We start from the raw sequence: 24,759 nt of genomic DNA on the forward strand, positions 1-24,759 counted from the left end.
TTGGTTTACATAAATGTTTTTATTATTGCTCGGAATACAAATAAAATCATAAATACGGTTTGTGATGTTGACTTCATCATATTGATAAACTTCTATAGTCAGTGGGAAAGATGGCTAGCCTAAATGTGTATTGCCTTAGTAAAAGTAGTACCTATAACCTACTTTTATTAAACATATATATGTACAGTTGACCCATATAGATATTCATACACTGATATATACGTTTTGCTCCTAATAGAGTTATATGAGAGAAAACGGTTGGAAATATGAATATATAGTAATAAATAAAACTAGTAAACGTTCATTAAAAAGTAAGGTGCATTACGTCCTGTCTGTTTTATGATTCCTTTCAAATGTACACATCATGGCGTGTTCTAAACAGCACTATATGATACGGTTCTGGTTTAAATCTACATAAGATGTTACTGTCTGTTTGCGTATCAAAGATTCACATAAATGTTTTCTGTAGTCACAGCATTCAATACGATCTCGAAACACCTGGTGTACTCATCCTGCAAAACGCAAGCTATATAATAAGACATATTCCCGATCATAAATGAATGAATTATGTGTACAAATCACACAATGTATAAGTGAAATTAAAAAAACGGTACATACGTGTTTTATTAATGAAAATTTTGTAAATAATCCCAGTTAAAATTATTTGAAACAAAGAGTTAGTCAGTATAAACGTAAGATACATCTGCAAATTTGCGAAATAGAACAATAATACATATGAGTAATGAACATTGAGCATATCTGAATAACACATGATAAAATGTTTCACATCAATCGGATGGATTTTACATGTGTTTGGTTTCTTTTACTTGATGTGTAACGCATTGAATGATGTCACATATTTTGGTAAATACTTTATTTTTGATGTCGTGACAGTGAGGGTTTAGTATATTTTTCTGTATTGTGTCGATGGCTATCACAACACTAAGTACCCGTATTAAGGTGAAATCCGAGATACACCTAACGCCCACTTCCTATGACAGGTGCTAATAAAAGGGACATTGTTATATCTTGTTAAACATGATGCGGCTTGGGAATCGAACATCGAACTGGTCAACCGTTTCCAGAGTAAGGCTTAAAATTACTAGGCATCGGTAACCAGTGAATAGAAAACATAATGTCATTTATATCTTATAGAGAACACTGTTTATTAGTGTAAGCAACGATTTTGTTAGCGATGTATCTTATGATTCATATTAAATTGAGACTAGAGGTCAACCTTAAATGGTTGAGACCGACTGTCCTGAAAAGGAAATGACTTCCCAAATATTTAGTTCAAAGGTGCTGTCCATCAGCAAAGATGCAAGTTCGACGGTTAAATGAATGGCGAAAATAATGAATAGTGATCAATATCATAACACCTATAATGTAAAACTTGTACGGTAGCAATTTTGATGCACCGGATGCGCATTTCGACAAATAATGTCTCTTCAGTAATGCTCAACCAAAATGTTTGAAATCCGAAATAGCAATGAAGTTTTAGAGCTAAATATAGCCAAAAACAGTGTGCCAGAAAGTGGAGTCAAATTCGTCTAAGAATAAGAGCTATGCATGAGGGAAATAATCCTTAATTTTGAAATGAATTTCTAAATTTTCTAACAACAATTAAATATACATCCGTATTTTCAAGCTAGTAGCAAAGTACTTAGCTACTGGGCTGTAGAGACCCTGTATAACGAATACAAAATAGAAAGATGGGCAAACACAGACTGCTGGACATACTAGAGGTGGGATTAGGTACCTAGGACGAGTAAGCATTCCCTGTCGACAGGGCACATCCGCCGTGAGCCCAATATCTTGATCAGATAAACGGAGCTATCCGTAATTAAAATCAGTGTGCCAAGAACGGTCTAACAATTTATATGGATATGGACACTAAACAAAAACATACGCCCCTACCCTTCATCATATACGGTTCAAACCCAACTTAGATAGTGTGTTGTACATTAAGATCTATTTATGAACATTGTATTTTTCGCGAAATTTTAGTAATGTTTTTCATTGGGTTTTATTTTGATATTACCATGTGAAGGACCATGTTTTTAAGACATTAAAAGTTCATATACATTGCATTACAAAAAAATGGTTGGTCTTAGTTTCAGTGCACCAAGGCTACAGTTTCTTACCAATTTGTCGATGGCTTCAGGCCTCCTGGTATGTATCTGTCGGACAATGGTGAACATATCAACTTCTTCATCTCTGCGCAGTTGCTCTAAGGCGTTATAGACTGCGCAAAATATCCCAGCAGGACCCGCACCGTTCCTGTAAAATGTTTATCACCAATCATCTTAATCTATGTATAGTTAATTATACGTTTGCCTTAAATTTATCATCGCTACATTTCTTTCAGATAAACAACTAAGTGTTTTGAAGTAATGAGATGAAAATCCGTTTAATCCCAAATACAATCGGAGTACAGGAAAGGCTATATATACTTTGGCAAAACTGCAATACAAATGATAAGGAAAAAGGAAACGAGCAGTTGTCGATCTCACGATTCTTATAAGGAATACAAGATAAAGAGTTGGGCAAACACGGACCCTGGACACACCAGAAATGGGATTAAGTCTCTAGGAGGAGTCCAATTTCCCCTTCGACTACTCACACCCACCTTGATCCATATCTTGATCAAGTAAACGGAATAATCTGTTGTGAAAATATGATTTGGCTTTCGTTTTGTTTGTATGGTTTTTTCTTCGTATTTATTAAAAGAAAAATGAAAAAGGTGAAGATATGATCAACCCCACAACTCTTATAAGGAATACGAAAAAGAAAGTTGGGCCAACACAAATCCCTGAATTTACTAGATGTGTAATCGTTTGCCCAGAAGATGTAAGCACCCTCTATCGACCGACAACAATGGTCGCGAGCCCTATATATTGATTAGGTAAACGGAGCAATCCGCAGTCAGAACAAAATATCCCCAGTACGGCCTAGCAATCGGTATGAAAAACTCCCGGGAGCATTTGATCCAATGGCAGGTTGTGGTGACAAACTAGATCGTTATAATGACCATAAGATTTGCGCTGCGTTGTAACCTCAACTTTTATTCTCCTTGATTTAAAAACGGATCATATGCCGAACGCAAACGTTTATCCAGCTTTCCAATTTAAAAGTGTTTCAAATTACATCCCCCTCTAATGAACTACATGATATGGGTTAGAACGCGTGAGTAAGAACATAAGCACTGGAAACTGCAATTTGTTCATTGAGGGAAAAGATTCGATATCGATTTGACCAATGCCATTGTTGTGTTTCATACAAAATAAGACTACCATGCTGCAGTACTAGTAGGAAAATGGTTGTGCCCCTGTATACGACAAAAAGCTATAACACACTCGTATATCATCTACTTTAAGATATGTAGGAATATACACGATACAAACATCATCAAATAATAAAATAAAGCATTGTAAAAAAAATCTTAAGCCTATGCAATAAGCCTAATGGAAGGTGAAGATAACGAACAGTGATCAATCTCATAACTCCTACAAGCAATACAAAATAGAGAGTTGGGCAAACACGGACCCCTGGACACACCAGAGGTGGGATCAGGTGCCTAGGAGGAGTAAGCATCCCCTGCTGACCGGTCACACCCGCCTAATGGAAGGTGAAGATAACGAACATTGATCAATCTCATAACTCCTATAAGGCATACAAAGTAAAGAGTTGGGTAACATAAATCCATATAGGATGAGGATGTCTTTTACACCTTTCAGCCCATTTTAGCTCCGCCATACAATTAACGATAACAATTGAATCTCTGTCCAGTCAATATGCACATTTGCAAATGGCAAAAAAACTGATCAAATGCAGCACATCATTTTGAATATCGTACCAGTTGTGATAGATAAATACCATGTTCTGGAGATGGTGAAATATTTATACAAAACGGTCAGATGAATTTCTTTTCAATTACCCGTTCCGTGTTTATGTTGTTACCTCTCTCAAATAATGAAAAACAGAATGTATATCGGTGTTATTCAGCATGCATTACATGTGAATGTACTCACCTGCTAACTACTACAGTGGTGAACTGGCTTGTTCTTGTTTTTTCCTGCAGTAGATCGATTGCTGTTGAAAACGCTGATGCATCATTAGATGGCAATTTGATGATTTCCAGGGGCTTCTGTTGATCCTGGAAAAAAATAGATTGATTTTACATTGTTAAATGTCCCTCTAGAGATTTTTTCACTTATATGGAGACGTCACTATTGCCGGCAAAGGACTGTAAAATTTAGGCTTATGTTCAACGCATACGCTCTTTGAGCAGGGAGGGGTCTTTAACGTGCTGTGACACGGGGCCTTGGTTTTTGCGGTCTCATCAGAAGGAACCCACCATTTAGTCGCCTCTTATAACAAGCAAGGTGTACGGAGGACCTATTCTAGCTTGGATCCCTAGCGATTGCTCAGTAGTAGGTACAGTTTCTATAGTCATATGGCCCAGAATATGGATTATATGACTTGGAGCTCAAACCCTGGCATTCAAATGAGGAATATATTAGCAAACCCAAAATGTGCTCAGTTTGATCAGCAAAACGATTTGTGTCATATGACGAAAGCTTGAAGTTGGCATAAAATTGCAAAATGCCATTTTCAATGAAAATATCCACAAATTCAGGTGGTTTTCCTTTCAGAAAACATACAGCGCATACGTCGAGCAAATTCATATTCAAGCATGTTTTTCATCTTAACATAATACACACTATATATCATTTTCATTTTACTCGTCCAATGCGCACATCTTTTCTTGAGCAATAAGTTGTATGATATTTGACAGTTTTCAGGCTTATTTTGAGAAAAAGGCGGGATATATTTTATTCATGATGTCATAATGCTATCCATTTCAGAATAGCATTCTGATTTTGTTGACATAATATACCTGGCATATATTTTACTTTCTTAAAACGCTGATTAAAGTTTATTCCAGACATATTTTATACAGAGAAATGTTGGGGCCTTTTGATGTATACAACCGTACCTTGCAAAATACAGGCATAGGTGCTAGGCATTATGTTTACACACAGAAGATTGAAAAAAGAATGTATGTACAACCTGTTCCCACAAATCTTTTGCACAGTTTGGGAATTGGAAACAAATCATCAGCATTTGAAAATAGTTCACAATGTTATCAATTCAAAGTGTCGCAAGTCTATGTAAACCTTGAAGGCGATGTTATGTCTTCTACTGTAATAAAAGCTTCACTTTTTATTTGATAAAAGCAGTGGATATGTACGAATAACACGAACGATAATCTATATAGTAAACATATCAAGACCTTATATGATGTATAAAACGCGCGTGTTTGATATCAAGTTTGGAACTCTTACAGAATCACGCCAGAAGTCTAATCATTTATGCTTTATACCCCACTGTATTTCACATTGCAGTGGAAAGAAACTGGTGCTGCAAAATCCCCATAGCTGAATTGGTTTAAACATACATAGGGCAGGGACAAGAACTAAAGTATTGTTCAATGGATTCTGATACTTTATAAAACAGTAACATAGAGGATACGAAATACAATATGTCCACATCATGTGAGGTTTCTTCGCATTGGGTCAAATGCTGTCTGACGTGTTTCATACCGATTGTTAAGCCGTTCTTGGCACACTGATTTTGACTGCGGATAACTCCGTTTACCTGATCAGGATATAGGGCTCACGGCGGGTGTGACCGGTCAACAGGGGATGCTTACTCCTCCTAGGCACCTGATCCCACCTCTGGTGTGTCCAGGGGTCCGTGTTTGACAAGATATCTATTTTGTATTGCTTGTAGGAGTTATGAGATTGATCACTGTTCGTTATCTTCACCTTGCATTGAACCGAGGTATGGGCATGATAATGTTGATTTGTGAATTCACACAAAGTAAAAGGCCTTGATATCATTTCAAGATTTTTGCTGTGTATTTTCACATTGTATATACCCAGGAATATAATCACTGAAACGTGGAAAGTTTCTACTCAATACCTTAATCTTACAGGTAGATGTGCTTTCATTGTATGGGAAAATTACCTTGTAAATGGAGGCGACCTTAATTTGAAGATCTTAACGATAAGTTAAATGCTTAACACCCTCCCCACACGTAAATAAGATAAATTTGAAAACTGAAATATAATAGCTTACTTCACTTGATATCAACATGGTATCCTGCGTTACAAGATCCGTCGTGCTTCCGGTTTTCTCGCATGATATTCTGTATGGGGAACACATCTTTGGTGATCCTCTTCGAGGAAGCCATGTGTCTTCCTTTGCAAAATAGAGGACGGATATAGTTATCTTTATTTTTCACAAATTGACGTCTTATCTGTCGACCCATCATTGTACAATCACTTACTTAAATTTTGAGTATAATCATCTTCATAACAAGTAGACACGCCCTGATTAAAGGTATTACACATTAATGTTTATGTCAAAAAAATCATTATGCACAGTGCAAAGCCACAATGATATGGAATTTTAACATTCATTTTTTCAATACTCACTGCAGCTTCTTCAATTAACATCACCACTGCATCAACATCATGGTCCAGGCACATCGTCCAGAGATCTACTTCCGTGTCTGGGAGGGGTGTCTGAGTTATAATGAATCCAGTTTTGTTCGTGAAACTCTACAATACATAACGGGTGTAACTGAGTTTGTTATATGTCTTCCTATCCATTGGAGAATAATAGAAGAAATTGTTTACATCTAATGGGGGTGTGTCTTCGTGGAGTTAATTACATTATCTTTCATCAATATAGAAAAGAAACGTGGATAAAACCTCCTCTAGTTCTTTATACAGCAACATCAATTCACTCATTTTGTCAAATTCACAAATGTTAAAAAAGAAGAAGAAAACCAGTTGATCAAATGTATGAGTGTCCTAACAATATACATGTAAGCAATAGCAAACATTCTATAACTTTGCCTAAAAGTTTAGATTTTGAATAATTGTAGTGATAAACTTTGATTGACCTTGACAATAGTTTTAAAACTCCCATATAGCATGGGATAAATATGAAATTTAATATATATGTTTAATAACAAATAATTTAATATTTATTATAATATTATATTTATTTATAATGTTATATTCATTTAAAATATAAATAAATAATTTATATAAATATGTAATAAATATCTCGAATTTCATCGCAATCATGCTGGCTATGTAATTTTGAATTATTGCCGAAACAATTAAACTGTATTTGTGTAACTTCAAATCAAAGCATTTCACTTTGACATTAATCATTGTCGTTTATGAAGGTTTCATCTTTCCTACGAATATGTAACATTAAAAGAAACTGGTGCATCTAACGTTTTCTTAAAAACAACAGAGTATAATGCTGTTGAAAATTCACTTTTCGGTAGGTGATGCTCGTACTAAGACACACAGACTAAGACTCCTGATTGGATGATTACTAAATCTTTATAACATACCGGGATAAACACAGCATTTATGTAATCGTTTCTTCCTTCCACGATCGTCATCAAATAGGGTCTATATTTGGACACTGAAAAAATGCAAGCAATCTAAATACAAATATTGTTTACGTATTAACATCCATCAAGTTACTGCTCCTGGTTAGGACGATCGCTTCACAATCAGTGGTAAAGAATTGTTTTCAGATAAAGTGCCGTGCCAAACATCCGGACCTTAACATAGTTCTATTGCCAAGAGTCCTCTATTGAGAGGAAATGTAACTTGTTATGGATGGGATTTCGAAAATGTGCGCTCTGTGTCAAGGTATAAGCTGATTCAGTGGACCTTCATTGCCACAGCCATAAGGGTTACACAAAGGTTAAAATCGATGACCTTTCACCCGACGCGGGTGTTTATATACGTGAAACATTTTGAAAGGGGAGAATATACAAACATCCCCTGAGTATTTCATAATATTTTTTTTTTCTTTATGGGTTTGTGTAAGGTGAAGATAACGAACAGTGATCAATCTCATAACTCCTATATTTTTTAACTTTTCTTTTTTCTATTTTTAAGGGAGGTGAGTATTTTCCCAGTTTGTCATTTTGATTTTCTTCTCTTCTTTGGTTGATGTTTGGTTTTTTTCCAACGTTTATCATCATAACGCAATATCTGCATATCAGGAGAATTTCAACTTCCATTTGTTAAATTCGTCTATTTTTTCAAATATTTGATGTATTGTAGAGTTATTGAAATGTTATCACTGCATTTATATCTTATTTTTACCTGGTAAAATTTCCACTATAGCGTTCTTCTTGAGATTCTCGGTTTTCCTTGCATCGCATTTGTCATCTTCGTCATAAGTTGGTCTTAACATGCAAAGCCTCTACAATCAGATCAGAGTATAAAAACGTCAAATGAACTGAAATAAAAAGTTACACAAAAAATTAAAATATTTCAATTTATTACGCATTATTATAAGTTAAAGTAGATCTAAGCAGTTATATGTAAAACTTATACGGTACCAATTTTGATCCACCGTATGCGCATTTCGACAAATAATGACTCTTCAGTGATGCTCAAACCGAAAAATTGTATATTTGTTTTCTAAGAGACGTGAACATGGAAACTATAAACAAAAATATGATAAAAGGGCGCCACAACGAAGATTGTATAATAATACAGCACGTGGCCCCGTACAATTCAACTAATACACAAAACGATGTATAAATGTAATAAAAAGGATAATTCATTATCTACTCATGTGAGATAGTGAAATGCCATAACTGGGCAAATTTTCGTCCTAGACTGGGAATGTTGTCCCAATGGACCACTTCTACAATGGGACATTTGTAATAATGAATAATACTTCAAGACCTACAATGCCAATAGTTCATTGATAGCATATCCTTTTATCACATACGTGAAACGGTAAATTTCGTGTTGTATTCTACGATTCTATGTGATAATTCGTTCCATGAGACAGACTAACATGTTGTACCTGATGTATAAAGTGTACACTTCTTACGGATATGTTATTCTGACTAATCAATAATCGTATTTACGTCAGCATTATAATTTTTACAAATATGAAGTATTTGCATCCATGCACAAAAGCCTAAAATTTGAGACATTTGATCCACACCTCGGGAAACAATCCGCTGTCTAGTAAATAGTATATCCTCCCATTGAAGGATTACATTTATCTCACGCCGTTCAAAATTGATTCATGATTTCAATTCCACACGGACAAAGTTGAATAGCGATGATCATTTAAGTTCAGTTACCATAACAGATTACTCTGCAAATCAAATGTATGTAAATCATCATTTAAATGAATGAATGAATGAATAGTATCATATCTAGTTCCATACCTTTTCCGCCTGTTTTTAAGTTAAATATATATGATTGATTGAATATTGTTTAACGTCCCGCTCGAGAATATTTCACTCATATGGAGACGTCACCACTGCCGGTGAAGGGCTGCAAAATTTAGACCTATGATCGGCGCTTATGGCCATTGATCGGGGAGGGATCTTTATCGTGCCACACATGCTGTAACACGGGACCTCGGTTTTTGCGGTCTCATTCGAAGGACCATCCCATTTAGTCACCTCTTACGACAAGCAAGGGGTACTGAGGACCTATTCTAACCCGAATCCCCACGGGAGAGTTACCTATATAAGAGTACTATGATCCTTTTTAGTGTGTGTTTCAGTTTTAGCCCAGTGGATAGAATGTAAACGTTTTTCGTCCTCAGCGCTGCTACAAATTTTTGATGTCCAATCTTGGTTTTGGGTGTTGTGGGCGAAGGCCAAACGTTCGAGATTACAAGCGAAAATCACCTGTCTTTTCGGTGTGTACTTAAAACAAAGAGTCTGATTCACAGATGGAGATGATACAATAGAGAACTATCACTGTTAAGATCATGGGTGCTATAGTTCTGTTCGGAACTTTACCCAAGTTGACAACGTCTCTATATTTGAATACGATATTAGATAATCTACTGTTGGTCACCTTTTTACACGCCATGTCAGAAATGGGAAAATAATCACAAAAGATGAACTAGCATTCGCTGACTATAATTATATAAGGGTGGTTTGTAACCTCTCCATATTTGTGCCCCTAAATGTTTTGTATCGATCATATTTTTATCTCCGAATCCACTTAGACTGTTCCTTGAACTAAAATGAATAGTGAATTGCCATTGAATGAACTAACGGAATCCCCGTACCATCGGACTTCGGCGTATCAAACCATCATACGTTCACGTAGCGTTTCTATATAGGAGAGAAGCCATCACAATTTGACGCAGAGCATCGCACTTCGTAATGACCCTTGTACTTTAGAGTATTACATATGTATAACATATCACCATCATATAGATGAATGATTCCTTGCAATATACCATTGCTGTCAAAGGTCCCGATTCGAAAAGATTGTTTATGCTGTCGTTGAGAGAGTTAATGGCTTTAATCATACGAAGCATCCCTTTGGGAATTTGATAAGTACGGTAAATGAACAATTCAACATCATCCGTTTATGTCTTCGTTATATTTACTCGCGCATTTACCTTGAACTCCTGGTATAAGGTGCTTTGGTTTTGTCGCGATATGTCATCGATGAGGTCTCTTGCTTTTCTGGAGAAATCATTTAACGCAAGAAGGGTATCCCTAGTCTGAAACCCATGCAATAGCGCCTTATGTAAGAACACGTACTGGTCCTGTAAAAATGATATTCAACAAAACTGGCATTCATTCATAAGTATGATATTTGTATGACGACGTATGAGATCAGCAAATCATACACTGATGTAATGAATTTAACTATAGTCTTACTCGAGTCTGAACCATTGTCATTCGATCGCCTCTCATCCGTTTCACAAAATTGAAAACGTCTATCTTTCCCTGTTCTGTTCCGTGCCGCAGTAATGAATCCAGACCAATGTACGTTCCCGTCCTCCCCACGCCGGCACTAGTAACATAAATATTGTCTACATATTCTATAATATCTTCACTCCGGCACTAGTAGCAGAAAAATTGTCTACATATTGTATGATATCTTCACCAATTCGTAATTTTCACTATTGTTAAACTAAAACATCTAATAGGTTGAAATAAAAGCGAACTTGATATCACGAAATTAAAAGACATATGCACCGTTACAGAACAAGTATATCACTGAAGAGACATTATTTGTCGAAATGCGCATCTGGTGCATCAAAATTGGTACCGTATAAGTTTTACATTATATATATGTATCATTCCTCAAATTATCGATACAACGAGAGAAGCAGGAGTTATATATGATTCATTGATATTATACTAATGATATTATTGATGTTTTTATCACTAAGCCAGCAATTTTTAAACTATAACATTTAGCGATTCTGCGGAGCATTGCATCATTGTATTTCTTTACTGTATATCAATACGTTAGAATGTATATCATATGCTACATAGAACAGCATCAGTTCCGTTTTTAAACATACCATTAGGCCACACCAATTTGTAAAATAGTTCTTCGAATTTTCAAACAAAAAAGTGAGGAGAGAGGGCGAAATTATTTTACAAATATTATTTTTTTATTTTAGAGGTAAGAATTATGAAGCGAGCGAATGCAAGAAATATAAATAATTGTAATTGAATCAAGTGTAATTTTAAAAAGCGAGCGCTCAAAAATAAAGATCTAAAATCATCAGATATCATTTGTTTACCACAACTTAACATTTTTCAGTGTGTTGATATAGTTTACTTTTAATATTTTTCAACATATAGTTTACAATAGATAAGAAGTATTTCAAAGACTTTATTTTCTTCATACCTTACTCATATACTTTGCAACATTAACTGATAAGGTCTTTTAAAGAATGTTATTTTTGTTTCATTTCTGTAACCTTTTGATTCCGTTCTACGCATATTGCTAGATACATGTCCAATTTTGAAATCTCCAATGTATCACTTGTAGCATTTTCTTGAGTTTTAATCACGTGGGGATCGGGGTTAGAATAGATCCTCAGTACCCCCTTGCTTGTCGTAGAAGGCGACTAAATGGGGCGGTCCTTCGGATGAGACCGCAAAAACATAGGTCCCGTGTCACAGCAGGTGTGGCACGGTAAAGATCCCTCCCTGCTCAATGACAATAAGCGCCGGGCATAGACCTATATTTTGCAGCCCTTCACCGACAGTGGTGACGTCTCCATATGAGTGAAATATCCTTGAGAGTGACGTTAAACAATATTCAATCAATCTAGAATTTTAATAGAACACACGGAATTAATAATCATCAAAAACCTTTTGTGAATTTATTGTTAACTGTCGGTCCTATTTAGAATAGTCCTTAGTACCCCTTGCTTGTCATAAGAGGCGAATAAATGGGGGCGGTCCTTCGGATGAGACAGCAAAAACTGTCAGAGACCTGTGTCACAGCAAGTGTGGCACGATACAGATATCTTCCTGCTCAATGGATATAAGCGCTGAGCATGAGGCCTAAATTTTACAACCCTTCACCGCCAATGGTAAAGTCTTCATGTCAGTGAAATATTCTCCAGAGAGACTTTAAACAATATATAATCAATCAATCGTACGCTGTCGATGTTCTCTAAATAGTAGCATCAAATAGCGCATTAAGATTTTCATCGACTTCCAGTTCGATTGCAGCATAATGAACAACTTCCAATCCGGTGTTATGAAGTATCGCACATATTAAGATAGACTTAATGAATACCTTAAAAATCCGTATCACACTATTAGGAGATTTCTCAAGAGCCCGCGATTCTGCAATTTGTCAGTCATATGCATCAAGGTTGTTTGTGCGCTTGTTGTAAAAAGTCAAAAATATTTTACGCAGATATTTTTGGTCACGCGGGCGGGTATTATTCTTTTTATATATAATATAATATAATGTAATTTGGATTTATTACAAATAGAAGCGGCGAATCCGACGAACTAGATTACAAATTGGCATGGCCCAAGGCTTATTAATATATATTATTCTCATTTTTAGTATATTAGCAAATATTCAAAAACAATTCTGTGTATTTGTTGTTGCATGATCTACATTTTCCGGGAGATTTACCTGCAATGTACCAGTAAGGGGTTGCCAGGACGGTATATTTTGTTGACCGCTCTGTGGAACTGAATCAGTCCCGCCTCTTCCGGTGTACCGTGGTCAGGCCAAGCAGTGTAATGGAACTGTGTGATTGCTCTTTTGTCAGATGTCTGGTAATATTGAAAATATAGAATGATAAATGTCATAAAACGTTACTACCAGAATAACGCAAACTTAATTTATTTTATGCCAAGAAATCAAAGTGGTTAAAAACGGTGAAGCTGTGTTTAAGTTAGATGATTATTCAACCTAAATGTGTTTGATTTAAAACTCGAAAGTGATTTACATTCCTTATTAATATCATTCCCCCTGTTCCTGGAAAATTAATTCATGATAGATTTCATGAAACGTTAATATCAGAATAAAACAAACTTCATTTATTTTAAGCCTTGGCAAATAAATCGAAATAGTTAGGAAATGAAGGAAAAATTGTGTTTAAATGCGATTTTTCAAAATAGATATGTTTCATCTAAAACTCTAAAGTGATTTAGATTCGTTTTCTTATATTGTTTATTGTGTTCCTGAATCGTGGATACTGTATCAACGATAACTTCATTTAGCAATATAACCAAATCAATATTCCGTTAAATACATAAAACCAAACTCACATCCTCCCTGTGAACGAGCAGGGATCGGATTATATATGCTGCATAAACGGTTTCTTTCGTCAATCGTACTGTACAAGGACCAACCTCAAAAACAGTACCTTCCTCTTCAGGCCAGTATCGGGAACATTTGTGCTAGACAATAAAACAAAAGCCATTACTAGCATATCATAGTTAACAACTCAATACCGGTTTGCATTGCCCATTAAATCTAGATGTGTGGTTTATGTTTGGGATCAGATATCTGGTTATTGTCCGGAAAACGCGTACCTTTCCTCCCTCGACAATATTTGTTAGCATCACGATTGTTCCGATATTTTCTTGCCATATCATTCTCCAAAAATCCGCCGTGGTGTTCTTCCTGGGACCTGTGTGATAACAAACGTTTGATGCATTGGCTTGTTAAGAATAAGAAATAGTCTATATATTGTATTATATTAGATTGATCACTGTTCGTTATCTTCACCTTTCATTGTTGTTGTGGGTCTTTTGTCTACTTTGCACGTCCCATGGGGATCCAAATAAAATTGGACTTCCTCTTCCAAAATACATATTGTAGACAACCAATACTTCACTACTAGAAGTACTATATTATATTACTAACATTTTCCAAACATTTACAATAGATATCATACCTTGCGATGCAATGTACCTCTCTTCATCCTTTACATCCTACAGAAAGATAACATTTATATTAAAGGAATCTACCAATCAGTTAACAATGAATGATATGCATTAATTTGTTTATATACCTTTATATAATTTGCATTGATGTAATCATTGTCCGATTCATTCCATGATTCTTTCAGAATAATTCGAGAGTGTTCATCTACAAGTAAATATCAGAGATAGGATGATCTCATTTCTGAACTAGAAAAAAAGGAAGAAAACCACACATCATGACATGCTTACTTTTACAGTTGTTTTTTTTTTTGTTTTTTTTTTTTACATATTATGATTACCCAATCGGGCTATACATTTCCTCCTTTAATGATTCTAACATGATTCCAGCATATCCACAACTTAGCATAGCAGAATTCAACTCGGCATACTTAAAGTTATGTCATAAGTCAAATATACTTATCGTGAGGATATTGTGCAGAATTTACAGGAATGTCATCATATCAGTGTTGTTGGCAATTTATAAAGCGTATGATGGGATAGACAAAGGGAAAGGGTAATATATGTGATCATTAGATATATGTGCTGAAAACAGATAAAGGCAAAACTTTGAAATAGTAGCTTGAATGATGAAAATGGAGTGTGATGGTTTGCTTGAAATTGATATAGTTCTATTCTTTGGTAATTTCCACCTGCCAGGTAAGATTACAGAAATTCTATTGGAGGATATGAAAGCGTTTTCATAGCAAAATTTCCCTATAAGAATGAGGATTATTTAGACAATCATACCACCGGTGTTCCTGTAAAGCGAAGATTATAAAACCTACACCATTTTTACATATATCTTTTATATGTTCACCTTAAATTTTTATTTCACATTCTACGATTCTCTCTCTCTCTCTCTCTCTCTCTCTCTCTCTCTCTCTCTCTCTCTCTCTCTCTCTCTATTTATCTATTTCTCTCTCAGTCTATTTCCCTCTCTCGTCATCTGACTACATATGTACATTCAAGACGACTATTTACATGGAAACGTCGTCTTAAACCGATTCTTCGTTACGTTCTCCTCTTTCTGTGCTGAGGTACAAATGTCAGTGTTTGCTGATGGCAATTCCTATAAAAACATATACAGAAATGTCTTCATATTTTCTTACAAAGAATTTCAGTTGATATGTTTACAAAATGATTTTTTTAGATTAAAGAAACAGATGAATAGAAAACAACTGTCATATGGCATGCCTGAAATTCTGCAATAAACATATTATTTTCTTTGTTGTTGGCCTTTTCTGTAATCAATCGGTGGAGGTTTTCGATTTTCATACAGGTGTCCTTTGGTGTAATGTTATAGTAACCGCCCTCTGATTGGTGTTCCTCTGTAACAGATACCTCGTTGACACAATTAGATATGTCGTCCCTATTTTGGTAATGGACTTCTGGAATTAGACGAAAATTACTAATACATATACATTAAAAGTTCCGTTTAACATTGCAGAGTGAAATTGTTTTGAAATGTTGATTCCCATTCAATATATTTCGACTATTGGCTTCAAACTCAGTTAATGTTTATCAAGTACAAAACGATGTTTGTCTATTAGCTTACGATTGTACCTCCTCTTAAACATATGCGCATTGTTTTATAAATGCTATTATGATGCAATGTGTTCAACAGGATATTGTTCCAATATTTTTTTTTTCTTTAAAGAAAAAAGTAAGAATGCAATTTGTTATCAATACCTTGTGAATAATCACATTTTCTTTTTCTCGTCTTTCTCGCATTTTTCGGAAGATTTTGGAATTCTTCTTCAGTCCTTGATTTTTCAGTTGCGTTATTTCTTCGTCTTTTAACAAAACAAACAAAGAATTTCCTTATACCGGTATGTATTTACAAATGTTTCCATTTATCTCGGAAACATATGCATATAACCAATATAAATCATATCTTTATCAAACTCACAAAATTGAATTTTGGAACAAAGATATGTGATTGGTTAAGAATTTATAGATTACTCACCTCATGATTACCAAAACAGCGATTATGCATATACAAATGAACAAAACACCACCGACAGATCCTCCGACTTTAACGCCAATACTATCTTCATTGTCTGCAGATTCTGCAATATCTACGGCATATTTCTCACACATTATTTCAATATAGTAATATTGTGAGTAAGGCTATTCCGAAATTACAAAATTAAACACTCTTTTGGAAGCTACATGGTCGTCACTTTGGAGCTTTATTGGTTATGTTATCTAAAATGCAAAGCAGATGTTGGTCATCAATATTATTTGATTGAAAAATGAATGCGTTTGTAATCGCTTATCTAAAACAAAACCATTTCAATTCCCAATCACAGAACTTGTTGTACAGCAAAATTACCCTGCAATATAACCATTCATTATCTTCATCTTTTTCATCTTACCGTTGATAAGCGATGTGTCCTTGGTACATTTGGACACTAAAGCATGGTCGGCACTGACAAAGTGCCTTTAAATTCTCAGTTACGTATGTTTCAGCAGCCAATTGCTGCAAACAGAATCCACCGCTTTTACACAGAGACGGGATTGATTTTCCTTCACACAGCAAATATCTACACGTAGTATCTGATACCTTTACATAGAGGTGGCTGTCCTGTTCCCTCACATCCACCAGTACAATTTCCTGTCATATGGTCACATGGTGCCTCATCTTTGCAAGTCCCACATTCTGCTGAACAGTCACGGTTGTAGAATCCATCAGCACACACTGAAATCGATAGATGAATGGTAATTATATATACTCTTTATCGTATGAAATTTAATTACTAAGGTTAGATTCAGAAAAGCTATGTTGAAAATAATTGATTTTGAATTGGTATTTCATTAAAGATTATACATTCATGTTTAACTTATATTTGTATTAGTCTCTTTTGCATTATCCCACCAGACCAATTTTACTTGATAGTGGAAATAATAAAACATGCTCCAGAAACATGCTAAAATCCCCAAATTCAACCCTTAGACATGAAATCGCCAATTTATTTTTCCGGCTTTCAAATAAGGATAAATGAAACCTGTTTGTTTATTTCTATGGAAAACATTATGGAAACTCACAAGTCTTAGTTTAACTGATCCTGCGAAGTTCATGCTTATGTTTCCTGAACATGATTGACCTTTATGGTATTCAACTTATGCCTATTCAGTGAGGTTAATATTATTTGCCTGAAAGACTTGATTGAATGCTCGATATTTATGTAAGGCAAACATTTGCTTTGTGTTTCCATATTCTTATGTTGCTATAGAATCTCTCAAAAGGAACCAGAAAAGGCTAGGATTGTGTTAATATAGGCCCCTGGAAATGGGATGAAACTCAGACATATCACAATGAACACTGTCTGTATCGTAGGAGGACACACATCATATACCTTATACAGCTTAGGTCTAAGGCGTTATGGTTCAGACTGATTTGTTTTATCCATGCATGCCATCACGAGTGTTTTAACATGAATTGCATATACGTTGTAGACTGTATCATCTTTTAACATATTTGTCCGATTCTTGCAGTTGATATTTTATCATGGTCTAAAAAGGAAACTGACACAATATATACCGTTGCATCTGGTCCCATTCCAGTTGTACTGACATCCGTCTGGACAGACACCAGTTGTTTTATTACACTGCATACCTGGTTTACAATGCCCGCATGCAGAAGTGCAGTTCTGATCAAAGTAATTGTTTTTACAGTCTACATCAAATAAGAAAAAAGAGAGTTATTTGAGCTACTCATTGTAGACTTAATTATAGATACAAAGTGTATAAAAACATCAGTACAATCTTGCAATAGTTATTATTTCTGCATTCTGCATTCAATAAAATACTAAAAAAGGTATATTATATCGTTATTCGTTCTTACATGGTCTTCAACACTCGTTTAAACGAGCATTTCGAAATCATGACCGCCATAACGATCTAATTTAGAAATACAACCTGTCATTACGTCAAATGCTGTCTGGCATGCTTGATACCAATTGTTAGATCGTTCTGTACATACTGCTTATGACTTTGGATAACTCTGTTTGTTCTATATCTTAATCGTCTTGATTATAATTAACAAAGATTAAAATGTACCATTAATCGCTGATTTCTTTGTAGGTTTGTACATTGTCCATTCATTTGTGGATTTCATATTTTGTTTCATATTTTGCACCGCAGGGATTCCTCACAGAAACGTTAATCACCAACAATATACTTAACATGAATATTCTCAATTACCATGCACTAAACTGCAAATGCACCACTGGCGGAAATCATTCATGGTCCTACTGATTGCGTATCTGTTTAAATTATGTCCAAAATGGGTTCAAACTTCAAATTGAAAGGACTCACCCGTACAATGGGGAGGATCCCAGTGTCCGGTACATCCCTGTGGACACTCTCCGCTAGCTTTGTCACAGGGTTTGTTATCAACGCAGTTACCACATGACATTGTACAATTCTCTCCATAGTAATGATCTTGGCACTCTAGATTAGTAAAATAATATCGAATACCATAAAGAAATCGAAAAACTCAAAGCAATGTAATTTATACGTACGTGGCGCTAATGGTTCACACACGGTTACTAACCTTTACATAGTGATGCTTGCCATTGCGGAAGACATCCCTTCTCACAAGTTCCGTTCTTTTTATTACAAGTCCCATTGAGGCAGTGTCCACATGTTTCATTACACCACTGTCCGTACTTACCGTCAGCACAAACTTTGGATACGAAAAAAATCAAAGGTTTATGTTGAAATACACGTAGGATACTCTCAACATGTGTAGATCATAATTGAATTATTAACATACCAATGAGATGCTTCATCTTCATTAACTGGAAATGGTGTTGGATATATGCTATTCTAGTATTACAAATTACTTTCATTACACTTGCACATAAGCTAGGTTGGTGGTTATTTGATTTCAAAACACGTTTGTTAAAAATTGTGTGGCATAATTTGCTCACATGGATGGGTGACATCAAATATGAATAGTGTATAATTTATATATTTCATCTATGCAATTGGAAAGGGTGTAAACATTTTACCATCACATTTATTTGTCGTCCAGTTCTCCTCACATCCATTGACACACACCCCTGTTCTATTGTTGCATGTTTTATTTCCACTACAATGTCCACATCTCTGACAGGTATCGTTGAACAAGTAATAATTAGGTCTACATTCTAAATAGAGGAATACGTAGTGCATAGTTTATATATCCAAGCATACAGAACATAGACTGATTCAAGATAACAAAGTATATGGCATGTCAGATTGATTAATTGAATATTGTTTAACGAGAATATTAATAGAATATTGCTCGAGGATATTTCACTCATATGGAGACGTCACCACTGCCGGTGAAGGGCTGCAAAATATAGGCCTATGCTCGGCACTTATGACCATTGAGAAGGGAGGGATCGTTATCGTGCCACACCTGCAATGACACGGGACCTCGGTTTTTGCTGTCTCACCCGAAGGACCGCCCCATCTAGTCGCCTCTTACGACAAGCAAGGGGTACTGAGGACCTATTCTAACCCGGATCCCCACGGGACTATGGCATCTCAGACGTATGCCTACAAATTATTCCAATTAATTAATAACATGTACAAATGAGTTCAATTTCAATAATTTCAATTGATTCTCACATCATCAGTAAGAACATTAAAATATTTCCTTGGTTTTTAAAAGATGAAATACCATGATGAAATGGCATACACTATCGTATACTCCCGCTTTATATCTTAAAAGGAAAATGAAAAAAAAATATCAAACGTGGATGTCATTCTGTCCTACCCATACATTGATTTAGTTCCAGTATGTTGTATATTACCTTTACACATTACGCCTGTCCAAAATCCTTCACAGCCAGTTGTGCATATCCCATTTGTTTTATCACATGGACTGTCTTTCATACAGTTTCCGCAGACGTTTTCACAGTTCATTCCATAATAGCCATCTTGACATTCTACATGTTAGATAGACATTCCGGAATTAAGCAGATGCCACGTTTACATTTCATGTTTTCATCCGGCACATCGAATATCCATTATCGTCAAACCTGATACGGTCCATATTTTCAACAATGATAAGAATAGTTCAGCTCAAAGTGCAGTCTACCCCACTTATATTGGAGTTACTTACTGGGTATATAAGAGTAAAAAATGCCGAATAAAATCATTTATACAGTTTAAATGGATATTAGCTGTCATTTTGTTACAACAACTTGAATTCAATGAAAATTACTTTATATGTCATATATTTCATTAATAGCAACAGTATCCACTTATTCTTTCAAACACTGTTTAACCTCAAAACAGGCACGTGAATAGGATTTTAGTGATTAGATAATTATTGTATTGCAAAACAACATCTTTCCCGTATATAAAAGGCGAAGATAACGAACAGCGACCGATCTCACAACTCCTATAAGCAATACAAAACATAGAGCTGGGCAAACACGGACCCCTGGACACACAAGAGATGGGAGCAGGTGCCCAGAAAGAGCAGATTGCTTTACATTAAAAACTAAGTTTTATCAAGTTCCACGTGGTGTTTTCCCCTCAAAATAAATGTTTAATTAGTCATTACAAATAATCCTATGTCATTGAGATATTTTGAGACAAAATGGTTATCATGACTTTCACAGTTTGTGTCTCTTTAACAACCGTTATATTGAATTTTTAATGCAGTGAAACATGTTACAACTACATTAAGCACACTTAAACTCAAACGCCTTGCTCTAAATCGTACTCGTACTCAAAAGTGAATGTTATAAAACTTTCATAAAATCATTATCTTAAGCGAAAGGAGTACATGGTGAAGATATTTCAAGTATAAGTTCAGACGAGTACAAAAAATAAACATTACTAAGTTTGAGTATGAGTACAGTAAAGGTTTTATAACGTGCATCAATCTTGATAAGGTTTATATCTTGTTTTACACCATGCTAGGCACCTGATCCCACCTCTGGTGTGCCCAGTGTCCGTGTTTGCCCAACTATCTATTTTGTATTGCTTATAGGAGTTATGCGATTGATCACTGTTCGTTATCTTCACCTTGCATCCAGTAAAGGATTGTTCACTGATGTTGAGACGTCAACAGTTATAGGGAAAGTATTATAAATTCAGACTTGGGACCTCCGTTTTTAATGTCGTATCCAAAAGACCCTTGATTCTCGCTTTTAAATGTTGGGCGTTTGGCGAATGAGCAATCAATATCAATGTTTATGTCTTAGGTATTTGACATAAGCGGGTCTCCGTGGCCGAGTGGTTAGAGCATCGCGCTCTAAATCACAAAGCCTCTCACCTCTGTCGGCGCGGGTTCGAATCCTGCTCGCGTCGGTAAGTGAGAAAGTTTCCCAGTTTACTTTCGGAAAGTCGGTGGTCAATTCCCAGGTACATTGTATCTGGGTTCTCTCTTCCATCAATAAAAACTGGGCGCCACCAAATAACTGAAAAATTCTTGAGTGTGGAGGAAAACATCAATTAATCAATCAAACTCACGACCTGCCGGTTAAGAAGCGAATGCAATATCACTGACCTACCGCGACCAGCAATGCATTCCATCATAATTCAATAAAATTTCGAGAAAAAAATGCTTTACGGAAGTGGAATCATAAAAGAAAAATGTCATATTTGCAAGTAAAATCCAGGTAGTATACGTATGGGCAACAAAATGACATAATATGAAAATTCGATGGATGCAAGGTGAAGATAACGAGCAGTGATCAATCTCATAACTCATAAGCAATACAAAATAGATATTAATTTAATTCCACCCTGGTTACTTATCATTTACTTGCGTATGAAAGGTGAATATAACGACCATTGATCAATCAATACAAAATAAATAGTTGGGCAAACATGAACCCCTGGCCACACCAGAGGTAGAATCAGGTGCCTAAAAGTAGTAAGCATCCCCTGTTGACCGGTCACACCCGCCGTGAACCCTATATCCTGATCAGGTAATCAGAGTATCCGTAGTCAAAATCAGTGTGCCAAGAACGGCCTAACAATCGGTATGAAACATGTCAGACAGCATTTGACCCGATGATAGGTTGTATTGACGGATTAGATCGTTATAACAACCATATAATTTGCGAAATGCTGACGTCAATTGAGACTGTTGAAACTCCTCTACAATCAAATTGTTCGTCAGTAGCTTGCCTCGATTTAAAAACTAACCATACGTAAAACAAGATCTAGCTTATCGAATTAGTTGAGAAATGTAAATACCATCTGCTGGTGATAATGGAACATTGCTACATAAATATGGGAAGTTGACGATGGAGAAGCTGCAATCATCCCGTTTATCATATAGTTGAGTTGTCAGTTTGCCATTAATGTCTACTTTCAATTAATTATCTAAGTATGAAGCAGAAGTGGACGACTCAGTGATGTTTGTTATTTCGAGCTCACAGGGATATATCGAATCGTCATATGAATAATATGAATGAAAGTTATTATTTTTAATAGACAAAACGTCGCCGATATATCAAAATGTCGAATTGAAGGCCACAGCAAGAAATTTTTTGTTCTCACATAGAAGTTTTTGAATAAATTCTGCTTCATATTAATATAGAAACAGGTTAGCTAGCAAAGGAACACACAACAGAGTTAAGGTGTCCCGAGTAAATTTAAAACAAACATCATAAAATGTACCTCGGTGCACTTCATACTATATGACGTCACAATATAGAAGTACGTCACGACGTACAAGTCTATAGTTGTATCGTGAGGAAAATGTCATTATATTTTCTCGCTATTTATTGCCGTTATCTAGTGTTCAAGCTGTATGTGTTTAAATCTGTTTGTCAGATGATTTCTCCCCCTAGTTTTCTTCGATAATATATGTATCACATTTTTATATATAGGATGTGCACGAAAGACTGTAAAGTAATCTTTACATCACTTTGTGACCTTGATATTACCCCGGGTGTGTATAGTCATTTGGAATAAAGAAACCAACTCATGTACATAACGACTCGGTACAGGTGAAAGATAACGATATTTTATTTCGATCAAGGCATATTCAGAAAGGTAACTCGTTGCAGATTTAGGATTTTGATACGGAAGGTACAATATTTTGCCTCGTTTAGATACGATTTGGATGTGAATGTGGAAAATGCCCAACATTTGAGTTAAAATTATGGAAATTGATATATTTGAGAGGATATTGTACCGATCCGTATCACTCTTTAAATTTACCATATCAATGTCGACAGATCAAGCCCAAATTGCAAATTATTTGAGTACATCTTTCACCTGTACCACGGTGATAAACAACTAAAAGTCTAGCGGATAAAAATAAATCTACGTCACTTGTATGACGACGTAATACTTAAGCAAAGGATTTTCCAACGTGATACGATGTTTGTTTAGGTATTGACAAAGGATTTTTACTAAAAATATGTGACGCTTGAACGAATTTTACTTTTATATGAATATGCTGTTATTACTTGTTATTTTACTCGGGGCTACTTAACCCCGCTGTGCACAGTTTGTGCTCATGGAGATTCCAACAGATTGTTGGAAGATCTGATCACCAAAAACCATGAAGATATTGTAAATGTGAAACTCTAGCATATTTTTTATTTCAACTTCAGAGTCCATGTGCGTGGAATCAGAGTGGTGTGTAACAAAGTATTTTTTTGATGACTGATCACTAGATATGGATATTTCCGTTTTCCATTTTAGTTGAAAACTGTCTATGATGTCAAAAACTCTAGTCTTTAATTTATCGTGAGGAATGGTCGTATAACGTGTTGAAAAGTCATAGGTTTTGATGTAACTGAGTTGGGAAAAGGTTTGCGATTTCAAGTTTACTAAATGTTCTTTAGAATTCTTTAGAATCCACATTTGATTAACACCACTTCTGGCATATGTAGTCACACAGTACGTTTGGAGTTTGTTTCTCATTCACAGCTGTTAATATTTTCGTATCAGTCGAATTTGGGTGATGAAACTACGTATGAGAAATTTACTGTGGATATTCACTTATGCAGCGATGAATACTTCTCCAACACCTGCATTTATATCAGTTGTTTTGCATCTTAATATGCACGGAAGTTCTTCAAAGCAAAATATTTATATTACAAATCGTATTTTCCTCTATGAACCAACCAATTTCAGCGCGCGACACAATCCGTTCACATTGACTATGAACGGATTATGAACTTGCTTAAAGCACGCGACTGAGAGAGCGTAATGGTTTGAAAAAAATAGGACAACTGTAACAAAGATATCGCAAGCCACACCTTTGGATTAAGATTGTAAACTTACGTGGATTATCATCTTAATCTTGCGGTCTCCTACCTCCAAAATACAGTGCACCTTGCAATGTTGATAAAAGGCAGGGTGAGACGAAATGTGACGTCATGTCTTTGTTGACATACGTCACAATAACTACCGTGACAGAGGCTAGGAGTTCGTTTTATGCAACAAAATAGAAGCAATGTAAACAAACGGTGTTTTAGTAAATG

The 24,759-nt window shown here is 35.5% G+C and overlaps 2 protein-coding genes across 3 annotated transcripts in view; both read right to left on the reverse strand.

The window, feature by feature from the left end:
- On the reverse strand, positions 1–16,699 carry LOC125660787 (receptor-type tyrosine-protein phosphatase mu-like). Of its 2 annotated transcripts, XM_056146742.1 has the most exons (19): positions 16,681–16,699; positions 16,269–16,380; positions 15,992–16,095; positions 15,497–15,690; positions 15,284–15,371; positions 14,392–14,468; positions 14,275–14,311; positions 13,910–14,007; positions 13,643–13,774; positions 13,002–13,144; positions 10,763–10,898; positions 10,498–10,647; positions 8,211–8,310; positions 7,442–7,515; positions 6,504–6,629; positions 6,145–6,267; positions 4,032–4,156; positions 2,145–2,280; positions 1–512 (listed from the first exon to the last, which is right to left on the reverse strand). In XM_056146742.1, the coding sequence occupies exons 2-19, from the start codon at positions 16,271–16,273 to the stop codon at positions 441–443; spliced, it is 1,920 nt and encodes a 639-aa protein (XP_056002717.1). In that variant the 5' UTR covers positions 16,274–16,380; positions 16,681–16,699; the 3' UTR covers positions 1–440. The 2 variants fall into 2 exon arrangements, with proteins under 2 accessions (XP_056002717.1, XP_056002716.1); XM_056146741.1 differs by lacking the exon at positions 16,681–16,699 and having other exon boundaries at positions 16,269–16,547.
- The window catches only part of LOC125660806 (multiple epidermal growth factor-like domains protein 10), a 23,813-nt gene continuing 15,534 nt past the window's right edge, over positions 16,481–24,759 (reverse strand). Inside the window, exons 5-11 of the mRNA XM_056146751.1 lie at positions 20,110–20,244; positions 19,321–19,458; positions 18,861–18,992; positions 18,623–18,757; positions 17,847–17,981; positions 16,869–17,003; positions 16,481–16,784 (exon numbers count right to left, since the gene is read on the reverse strand). Of these exons, the coding sequence (XP_056002726.1) occupies positions 16,771–16,784; positions 16,869–17,003; positions 17,847–17,981; positions 18,623–18,757; positions 18,861–18,992; positions 19,321–19,458; positions 20,110–20,244 (824 nt within the window). The 3' untranslated portion in view covers positions 16,481–16,770. The remainder of the gene's footprint in view (positions 16,785–16,868; positions 17,004–17,846; positions 17,982–18,622; positions 18,758–18,860; positions 18,993–19,320; positions 19,459–20,109; positions 20,245–24,759) is intronic.

This window comes from Ostrea edulis, chromosome 8 (genome assembly GCF_947568905.1).
Source record: "Ostrea edulis chromosome 8, xbOstEdul1.1, whole genome shotgun sequence".
NCBI classification, from domain to species: Eukaryota; Metazoa; Mollusca; class Bivalvia; order Ostreida; family Ostreidae; genus Ostrea; species Ostrea edulis.